Genomic DNA, 11450 nt, shown 5'->3' on the forward strand with positions numbered 1-11450 from the left:
CTCTGTTGGCTTACCAGCTTACTCTGAATTTACATGAATTTGAGAGAGAAATTAAGGAAAATCAGATGTCATCAGGCACTGCACTTGGAGGATTGTGTCATAGATTCATAGATGCTAGGATCGGAAGGGACCTCAATAAATAATTGAGTCTGACCCCCTGCCTACACAGGAAAGAGTGCCTATCCAGATGCCTATCCAGTCTTCTCTTAAAGACCCCCAAGGTAGGGGAGAGCACCACCCCCCTTGGAAACCCATTCCAAATTTTGGCCACCCTTACCGTGAAGATGCTTTCCCTGATATCTAGCCTAAATCTGCTCTCTGTCAGTTTGTGACCATTGTTCCATGTTACCCCAAGAGGTGCCCTGGTGAACAGAGCATCTCCAATCCCTTGCTGTGCCCCACTGATCAATTTGTAGGCAGCCACAAGATCACCTTTCAGTCTTCTGTTGTAAAGTCTGAAGAGGTCCAGGCCCCTCAGCCTCTCCTCATAAGGCTTGTCCTGTAAGCCTCTAACTATATGAGTGGCCCTCCTCTGGACCCTCTAGAGTCTATCAACATCCTTCATGAAGTACAGCACCCAAAACTGGATGCAGTACTCCAACTGTGGTCTGACCAATGCCTCATACAGGGGAAGTATCACCTCCTTGGTTCTATTTGTCATGCATCTGCTGATGCATGATAAAGTGCGGTTAGCTTGGCTTATGATTTTGTCACACTGACAACTCACGTTCATCCTGGAGTCCACTATGACTCCAAGATCCCTTTCTGCTTCTGTGCTGCTGAGAGGATCATTCCCCAGCCAATAGGTGTGCTGGATATTTTTGCACCCTAGGTGCAGCACTCTTCGCTTGTCCCTGTCCAGGTCTGCCTACAATCATTCCCTACCCTCCGGAGTGTGCACTTCACCCCACAATTTAGTATCATCCACAAACTTGGACAGAGTACACTTGACACCCACATCCAAGTCACTGATAAAGATACTGAAGAGGACCGAACCCTGCAGGACCCCACTACCCCCACCCTTCCAGGTCAGTACCAACCCGTCTACTACCACTCTCTGGGTGCAACCACTAAGCCAATTGCCACCCACTGGACCATGTAAACATCTATGTCACAGCCTCTTAATTTATTTATGAGAATGGGATGAGATATCATATTGAAGGCCTTGCTAAAATCCAAGAAAATGACCTACACCTCTATTCCTGTATCTCAGTGTTTTGTGATCCTGTCATAAAACGAAACCAGATTGGTCAGGCATGATTTACCTGCTGTGAATCTGTGCTGGTTTCCCAGCTACATTTTTTTTCCCACTGGACTGCCACAAGTATGATTCTTCATAAACTTTTCAAAGACCTTTCCAAGGATGGAGGTGAGAATCAACAGTCACTCAACACTTACTCCCAGCTTCTCAGAGCACACACCCACCAAACAAACAAACCGTCAACTAAACCAAAGGTACAGGTAGCTGGATCACTTACCTTTCCTGGGCAGGATCTAGTGCCTGGCCTGGCTTCTCTCCTCCTTCCTCCCTTGTCATAATCCAAAGTTCATAAGAGCCACTGGAAAGACACTGATGGGCTTTGGATCAGGCTTTTTATGCACATTCAGTTGGGCAGAACACATCTCTGATTAGAAAATATACAAAATATACAAAATGTGTGAGCTTATATACCAGACTTACTATTGCCGCCACATCTATCTTGATACTGTATGCTCAAGTGCCCATCACTAAACAAAGAGACTGCATGATGAGCTGTGCATTTTTATTCCCAATTATGCAAGTAAATGCCTTAGTGTGGATTTTTCATTCCTGTCTTACTAGATTTTACAAGGGGCATCATCACAGAATGATCTGCAGAAAAAAAAGAGACGTGCACCTCCACCCCCAACTCCAACTCCTGCCATGCCAAATAGGACAGAAGAAAAGGAAGACAAGAGAAAGAGCACAGTCGGTAAGTGCCCTTCTTTTCTACTGTCTCCAGTCCAGTGCATGCACTGTATGTGGACCGCTTCGCTGTTTGAAGATTTCATAACTCTGTGTCCCATTCATTAGAAATTATATAATCTGAACATATATTTAACATGCAGAATGAAAGTCTGGAAATAAGCACTGAATGCCACATTTTGTGACTTGTCAACACTTTCAGGTGTTCATAGAAGAATAAAAGCTGATAGTACCGCTAGGTGTTTTTTTTAATACAGAATTAAAAACATTTTTTCAGAAGCATTTAGTCTGAGCTCTTCTCTTGTCCACTTAGTCAGTGGGAGCTTTACCAGCAGAAGAAAAGTTAAGCTAATGTGCGTTTGAAGATCACCATCCCTGCCAATGTCAGTCATAGAATGGCATTTGAATTCATGGGTCTGACTTCTAGGAACATGGGCAGGTCTTCAGCAGGTCTGCAGTATCATATACCTCCATTCCCTTCAGTGGAGCCTTGATGCTGTACATTAACTGAGATGTCCCTATAGTTTGCAAAGGCTTCAGACTGTTGCACAGTCTCTTTTTTGTTAGTTCTGTGACAGTCTAAGAGCAGTTAACCATATTCAGTAAAGTCACATTCTCTCTTCAGTCCAATTTGAGCCTAATCTCCATTAACAGAGAATTTAAGTAATCAGTATGAGAATGAAGCTGGCATGTTCTGCAAGAAATTCCATACAAAGCTGAAGAAGACGAAGGCACCATAGTTTGCAGTTTTATGTTATACATCACATTTACTCACCCAGAGAAAACAAGAAGTACTCCCCCCATACTTCAGTCCTGATGCAATGAAAACTCTCTCTTAATGTGGTGGAAGTTTTACCTGAGTGAGGACAGTAAGATTATGCCTTTAGCAGGCAAAGTGGTTTTCTGATGGGTTCCTGAAAGATATGAGATAATAGCCTCACATATTAGAACTCATTATCCAGTACATTAAGAGAATCATTTTTAAAGTGCCATAATGCACTTAGTATGCTCTAGGTCATGTCTTTGACCTCATGTTTCACAAAGCACCCAAGACATGCAGATATGATACCCTAAGTGAACACCTTGTCATATATAATTGCTTACATTACAAATGCCTTTCAGTTTAGAAAGAAACCTCTTGGCTTGGTTTCAACATTTATTTTCAGTAAATGCTTCACATTTAATGTCTCAGCATTTATATAGCAGCAGGAGTCCATTATCCTGTGACATGTTTGACTCCATTGACATCTCTTATTTAAACCCTCAAAGGAGATGTTGTTCCTGCTCAGTATAACATAGTAGTTTTCAGAAAAATAGCTTTCTGTTAACTGTGGCTGATGCCACAGGCTACCACTTCCAATGCCATTTCTGATAACCACTAGTTTCTTATTGATGGCATAAGGTGGTTTAACTTTAGGCAGATGTTAATTTTGTGTTAAGTATCTGAAAGGTTACCACTCATGTCTGTCCCCTGCTATATAAGTGACTATTTGTTGGATAGACTAATCTGTTGTGAATTGCGATAGCATCATTGATGTTAATGGAGCTTTACCAATTTACACTGACAGAGAATACATCCTATTATAATCTCCCCTGCATTTGTCATTTTTGTTACAATCCCAAATGACTATCACCATTGACATGGAGACAATGTTACAAAGCTAGTAAAGGCTGATGAAACAGTCTTTCTTTGAGACAGTTACTACAAACCTCTGAAAAAGGCAAAAGGAGAGGGGGATGTGGTGGGGAAACAGCAGCATGATGGGGAGTATCATGGGTTTCTCCTGTTCTGACCACATGAATCAGAACATAAAGATCCTATTCAAGCATTCAACTGACAAATTGGTCACTTTAAATAGTTAGCACTAAATCACTTGTATCAACCCCAGAGTTTTCTGGTCCTTTTTTTTCAAAGCAAGCAAAAAGGACCATCAGACTATGGCATTCTTGTAAGCATTACAATGTTATGTGAAACTTTGGAAGCCGAGTGTACTCTAGGAAAATCTGGTTCGGTTTAATCCCTTCCCCCGTTCTTGCTTCTGCTTATCTGCAGTACTACGCTGATTCATACAAGGCCTTGTAATAACAGTGTATGTTATCTATCATGTACTCCCAAAAATAAATCGTTTGGAGAGGTTTAGGTGACATTGGCAAATTAATTGGACATAAATTATTCCTGGTAAACTCCAGTTTAGTTAAGGCTGAGCATTCCCAGATACCCAGAAGAAGGTTTGAGACATGATCAGGAAGCATAAGGGCCCATGTGAGATCACGAATGCAGAGTGTTATTCACACCCAAATCTGTAAGTAATCGCACGCCTCTTGTTTCATACACCAAAGGGAAAGATGGATCTGGCTTCCATGTATACCAAACCTTTCTGGGTTTACTCATCACCCACTGACCAGAGGTCATGGCATTGCTGATAATTACTGCTGCATGCAGTAATATAAAAGGTATATACTTTGGGTACCTATAGATGTGTGGGGATGCTACTCCAACACGCTATAATTGCAGTGCATTAGAGCAGACTCGATTAATGGAGTCTGCTGGAGCATGCTAATTACCTTGCTCCATCAGCCTCCACATGTCATGTATTCAGTGTTCCTGCACTTCAAAATGGCAGTGGAGACACATTAACTAAAGCTCATTCGATGAGCTTTAGTTAAAGCACCCCCACCACCATTTTGAAGTGCAGGATGCTGAATACATGAGATGCTGTGGGATCATTAAAGTGGCTCTCAGAGCCACTCTAATTAAAGTATCCTCCCCCCACCCAGCCCTAGGGCATGTGTAAAGATGTGTTTATCTTCTTTAGCTTGCACAGTGCCAAAATAAGCACCAAGGCCAAGGATCTCAGGACCATATCCTCTCCTATCTCTTAAAGATGTCTAAACTTTTGGCACTGCTAGCCCTGAAAGCACATATCTTGTGCTAGGAGTGCTCTTCTATACTGCCCAGGGAGGCACAAAGCTCTTCCTTTCTCTCAGTGCACCACCACGAAAGACCAGTTCTGTTTCACCATGGTGAGACATTGACAACTTGTTCCATTTTTCTATAGTTCTTACACTTAGAAGGTCTTCCCTGAGATTTCATGTAAATCTTAGAAGTGGAATAGGATCTGAGCCCAATTTTTTTCTGATATAGGCTAAAAGCACCATCATTCAACCACTAACACAATGCAACTGCCTTTCCATAACGTAAATGACAAACACCCATAAAAGACTGTACACCAGGGGCCACATTCTATTCCAGCTGTTACACATGCAAGTGAACTTAGGCGCCTAAATGTGTGCTATACTACCCTACTCTAGTACCTCAAAAACTATTAATACCGAAGCTGGGTAGGTCTTCCTTTTAACCACTTTTTGTGACTGAGTCTTAAAGGTCAGAAAATGGTATGTTACAGAAGCAGATGTATTAGATTTTTAGGGATTTGAACAAGGATCACACTTAAGCACCTACTTTGCACCTAATAGGTGGACTAGAATCTGGCATCCATGTGCCTTCATCATTCTCTTCCTTTGTTTAGGAAGATAGGAAAAGAGACAGCTTTATTTAACATTGTTGAGGTCACCAGGATGCTGGAGGGTAGGGCTTAGATTCAGAGAGACCTTCACAAATTGGAAGCCTGGACCAAAAGAGATCTCATAAGGTTCAATAAGGAGAAATGCAAAGTCCTGCACTTAGGATGGAACAACCCCATGCGCCAGTACCAGCTGGGGACTGACTGGCTAAGCAACAGCTCTGCAGGAAAGACCTGGGGATTAGAATGGACAAGAAGCTGGATATGAGCCACTAGTGTTTCCTTGTTGCAAAGACGGCTAACGGCATACTGGGCTGCATTAGTACAGACGTTACCAGCAGATTGAGAGAAGTGATTATTTCCTTCTATTCAGCACTGGTGAAGACACATCTGACGTACTGTGTCTAGGACAGGAGCCCCCCACTACAGAAAGGATGTGGGCAAATCAGACGGAGTCCATTAGAAGGCAATGCAAATGGTTAGGGGGATGGTGCACATGACTTCTTAAGAGAGATTGAGGGAACTTGTCTTATTTAGTATGGAGAAGAGAAGACTGAAGGGGATTTAATAGCAGCCTTCAGCTATCTGAAGGGTGGTTCCAAAAGGATGGAGCTAGACCAGGGACAGGCAAAATGCAGGCTGCAGTCCAGATCCGGCCCACCAGGCCATTTTATCCAGCTCGCAGAGCCCCTAAAAATTTAGAAAATTAATATTTCTGCCCCGTGCTGCCTGTCAAAGTTGATAGGAGCCAGGGGCAGTAGGACTCAGGGGAAGCCAGTGGCAGAACTAAACAGCTGCAGCAGCAAGTCCAGCCCCCCCAACAAAACCCATTGCCCCCACGCGCACACACACACGCACCTATCCACTCCCCACAGCCCCCCCACATGCACACCCTCCTCTACACCCCACATACCCACAAACCTATACCCAGCCTCCCACAATATACAAGAGTAAAACTTCGTTTTAAGCTATTATACTATCACCTCTATGTACACTACACAAACTCATGTAAATCAGGACAAAAATATTTTTTTTAATGAAATTAATGAATGTTGTAGTATGTTTGATTTTTACAATGTAACTTGGTATTTTTCTGGTTCAGAGATGGCAAAACCCCTTGCTGAAAGGAGTACTTCTGGGGGGAAGGGGAGGGACTTCTGGTGGTAAAGGTCAGGGGTTAGGGAGTGGAACTTCCAGTCCCAAGATGGTAACCAGGGGGTGGGACACCTGTCAATGGGCAGGGCTACCCATGCAGCCCTCGATGGCTTGCCAGAACTTGGTAAGCAGCCCTCTTCCCAAAATAATTGCCCACCCCTGAGCTACAATGACAGAACAAGGAGCAAAGGTCTCAAGTTCAAGTTACAGCAAGGGAGGTTAAGGTTAGATGATAGGAAAAACTCACAAGGAGGGTAGTAAAACACTGGAACAGGTTACCCAGAGAGGTGGTGGAAGCTCCATCCTTGGAGGTTTTTAAGACCCGGCTAGACAAAGCCTTGGCTAGAATTATATAGCTGGGGATGGTCCTGCTTTGAATAGAGGGTTGGACTAGATGATCTCCTGAGGTTCCTTCCAACCCTAATTTTCTATGATTCTGTGATAATGTGAACATACATGGGGTCCTTCACACCAAAGGAGAAGAAAATTCCAAAAGAGAAAAAAACTCAAAAAGATATTTTCTCTTTGGTATTTTTAAATCAACATGCTTTACTCCTTACTTACACTTGTCAAAACACTTGTGGATGTTTCTGTTGATTGCCCTGGGTAGATTGTGACTTCATACATGTATATCCCAGGACTTATTCTGATCTCATGCACATAAATGTATTGCCAGAGTAGCTCAATCTATTCATTTATTATTTATGCTGAGATGAGTGAAAGCAGAATCAGACCCAGATAGAGAGTGTGTGTGTGTGTGCACATGCATGTACATGCATGTGTATCTATGTGTGGAGGGGGAAAGAAAGAAGGGAAATGAGTGCATATGCCTGTATGTGTTTTAAAGCAAACTTTACAACAACTGGATTAACAATAAAGTAACTAGCTAATTGATCCCCCTGTAGGTAATGGACGACAGGTTCCACAAAAGCCTCCTAGAGGCAACACTCGTGGTCCACCCCAGTTAGTGATTCCCCCACCCCCACCTTACCCTCCTCCTGACAGAGATATTATGGATCCAACTGTCTGTTACAGTGAAGCAGATGTAACGGCATCAACAAAGCTGATACCTAAACGTATGTTTAAAATAATATGTATTTGCTTTTTATCTCTTTGATGGGCACTCTTGGGGTGACTTTTTCCAGACTTTCCTCTCTGCTCTCCAGACATGCATGTTTTTCTTTTCCAGTCTATCTTCTTTTGAAATGCTCAATGCATTATATCTGTGTAACTAATTAATGTGAAGTGAATGCAAGATCGGCTGCCAGATAACACTGCTGCTGCTGCTTGGCTTTTTTTTGGAGATGTGACAATCAAATCTTGTAGGTTTTATGGATTTGGAAGCACAAGTGTGTGGTTTTATAACTGTTTTCTCTTTTTCTGCATGACTATATGCATGAGAGAGGCCTTTGAGATACAGTAGGGTATTGAGCAGTCACTCAAATCTTTATTCCCCCAAATTTTGGAAGCTGGAGCTACTTCTCAAGCAAGTGAAACCCTTTGTATCAACCAAACATATATTGATAAATAAGCCATTCTTAACAGGTGCATCTTCCATGCTAACTCTGGCAATCTCTTCATGCACTCTCTCCAACCTTAGGAGAGTTACTGTTACCATACAGTGAAAAGTATTCGTTCCCACATGGCTGCATATTTGTGAAAAGCAGTGTAGTATCTTATAGTGACAGTTATCATATAGATATAGTCCTTTAAGTCTTGATCTAGAGTCTGAGACTGTAACCGTGATAATAATTCCATGTTGCTACATCCCTGTACACACACAGAAATAGTAAACTTGGATTAACATCTATATGTGAACCATAGAAAGAGAAAAATATCTCTGCTGTTTGCTAATTCCACTGAGATTTTTTTCCTGGGAATGTTCCTTTGCCAAGATCACACTTTGAATGCCTCTTATCCAGTGTTATAAATGTCGGTAGCGCTTCTTGTTGAATACCAGTGGAACCCAAAGCAGCATTTTTCAGACCTTAAATAAATGTAGAGTTTCAGGTTTTATAAGGGGGGAGAGGAAAACCTAGATCACGGACTTATACTGCTAGAAAAAGTATTATTGTGGATTAACCTATTTTACTCCTAGCAACATATGAATGAAAATACCATTATAGTTAGATTTTTCAGTTGGATGCCATCAGTTCACACACAGTGTTTCCTGTTACAAATCTGTATTAAAAATCTGTTCTGGTCATCCTTGAATTAATATTTGTGCTTCATCTGATTTCCTATTATTGCAGTATTTTTCAGTGCTTCCCTGTTCCACCCTGATGATCAAATGCACTTTAATCAACATGGCTCTGATGTTATCAGTCAGATCATTTGCTTTTAAACAAACATAATATTCCAGCCAAAATTCTATGATTGAGCCCATACATTGCATAAGCTCACTGAAGGAAGGAGAACTTTGCATTTTTTCAGGGCTCTATTCATCAGTATTGCCCCTAGGCAAATCTTTTGTAATTTTTATACTTTGTGCTACCCTAGAAATACATGTGTGCATATTCTATATGTTTTTAATAAAAAAGAATAATCTCTGTAATTGATTCATAGCCTTACTGTGGGTAGAGAAAAAGAGAACAAAGGGGGACTGCATGTGAGTGTTGATAATCATGTGGCGGAGTGCACTTTTGAAAGGTACTCAGATACTGTGGTGTACTGGGTGTTTCATGAGAACCTTAGAAGAAGTAAATGGCATGTTGTGTAGTATAATGCACACACAAATCTGGATCTCAAATGTTTGCAAGTGAAATTTCCCTGATTACGGTGGATTTAGGACTTCAGTGGTGACTAAAGTTAAATATTCAAATCTCAACATACTATCCTCTTTCTACATATGTATGTAGGAATGGGAGGTCTGGCTAGAGCATTTCAACAGCATGATTGTGGTTAGTTGCTTGATAAGGCTTGTGTTTCAACCCATAAACCTTTGGGGTGAAACCCCAGCCTTGCTGCAGCCAATAAAAAGTCTGCCATTGACTGCAATGAGGCCAGGATATCACCTGTGCTTTCTGACAATCTCTCACGTAGTCATAGATATTGTTGCTAGGTGAGGAAAGGATGCACATGTCACAAAGATGAAAAAAAATTGGTTTCTTTCTCCAAAAACAGAGGATCATTAAAAACTAGACGACAATGTCATTTCGGTAAAGGTGATATCTTATATTAGACCAACTAAATAGTTGGAAAAATTGTTCTTTGCAAGCTTTTAAGTACAAAAACCCTGCTTCAGGGGGAGGGAAAGGCATTAAAAATTAGCACACTTACCAGATTACTATGCCAAAATTGTCAACTATCTGTTTCTAATCTTACCCTCAGTGAATGTTTGGATGCTTGGAACTTTTGAAAATCAGTCCTGTCCCATCCCATCCCATCCCATCCCATCTTGTCCTGTTGCCTCCCCACCCCTTTATTAGGTGTCTAAATTGTCACCTAAATTTAAGAAAACTGGCTATAATGCCTTACTCTCCACTATGCTTTTATCGGACACCACACCTCTTCCCTCTTCCTCTCCCACCAGCTAGACAGTTGTCCCATTGTGCTCAGAGAAGCTCATACTTAAGTATTCCCATTTTAGAGGAGTTAAAGCAGGTGGGGGCAGTCGTTCTTCACAGAGTTTCCCAAACTTATGTGGAGCATGGCATTGATGAATAGTGTCTTTACGGAGATATTTGAGCTTTTCAGCCTCAGTGGTAAGAGTCTCATCAACAAACAAGTGTACAATTGTTCTACTTGTTTTTTCTTCCCTTTAATTTCTTTATTCTCATTAAATAAGATTTCCTGTTAACTTTGGATCAATGGACATATAGCTAGCTATATGTGTTGTATGCATGTCTTGAATGATCCTTTGGCCTCCTTATACTTACTAATCAGGTTGTTCTGTGACCTATTATCCTTAGTTTTTTCCTCAGCATTCATTGTAGTTAACAAATGGAAACTCTCTCACCTGTTGCGTGACTTTGTTACTTGGTTTAGAGTGTTCCTAATGAATGAGTTCTAAACAAACCAGCTGTTTCTTATGCAATTTAGATGATGCAGATATTTTGCAATGGCGATACCTGGAACCAAAACTAAAGTATGCTGCCTTAAAATGGCTTGAAACAGACCATTTGACCATTGGTCTTGTTCCTGTGAACTTCTTTATGCTGTGACATTTTTATTTTTCTATGTTATTCACTATAAATAAAAGTGCAATAGGGGATCAACAAGATAGATAAAAAGCATAAATAGTTTATTTTCTCAGCAAATTCTCAGCAAATTATATCCTAGAGTAACCTCCACCCTTCAAGGGCAATCTCTAAAGAATAGACTTGGTTAGCATTAAAACAGAGAAATCCAATCTATAGACAACAATTTGAGCACTGGCCTGTTGGTTATAGATTATGAACTGCTTAATGGGGAATTTATTAGCCATTGGGGTGTTCACATCAAATGCACCATTAATCAGCCTCATAGTTTTCATTCTCCCTCTCAGTGCTAAGGTTTGCATGAGGGCAGAGAGTGATTACCCTCTCTTTCAGTGCATGTCCAGCATAGGAAGCTACATGTAGGGGTAGAGTAGAAATGCTTATTCTTCCGCTTCTCCTCCCCTGTCTGTTCTGCAAATAGTAAAAGAACTTGGATTTTTTTTTATTAAAGACTGTCAGCCTGACACCTTCCATGAGCATTAACATTTAGTCAAGGAAAGAAAAAGTCATGTGTGCCAAGAGTATCAACTGGTCCTATTCCATTGACTTGAGCTGAATGAAGCCTGCTCATATATGGGCTTGTAGATATAAGCTAGGATTTTTGAATATTTTTATTAGATTTATAAG

At 41.2% G+C, this 11450-nt stretch overlaps 1 protein-coding gene across 1 annotated transcript in view; it reads left to right on the forward strand.

Moving 5' to 3' along the window:
• COBL (cordon-bleu WH2 repeat protein) overlaps positions 1–11450 on the forward strand; it is a gene marked incomplete at its 3' end in the record, with an annotated part of 305644 nt that overhangs the window by 207755 nt on the left and 86439 nt on the right. Inside the window, exons 9-10 of the mRNA XM_019518370.1 lie at positions 1823–1952; positions 7530–7700. Of these exons, the coding sequence (XP_019373915.1) occupies positions 1823–1952; positions 7530–7700 (301 nt within the window). The remainder of the gene's footprint in view (positions 1–1822; positions 1953–7529; positions 7701–11450) is intronic.

This window comes from Gavialis gangeticus, unplaced genomic scaffold (assembly GCF_001723915.1).
Source record: "Gavialis gangeticus isolate Ggan-Ray unplaced genomic scaffold, GavGan_comp1, whole genome shotgun sequence".
In the NCBI taxonomy this organism is placed as follows: domain Eukaryota; kingdom Metazoa; phylum Chordata; order Crocodylia; family Gavialidae; genus Gavialis; species Gavialis gangeticus.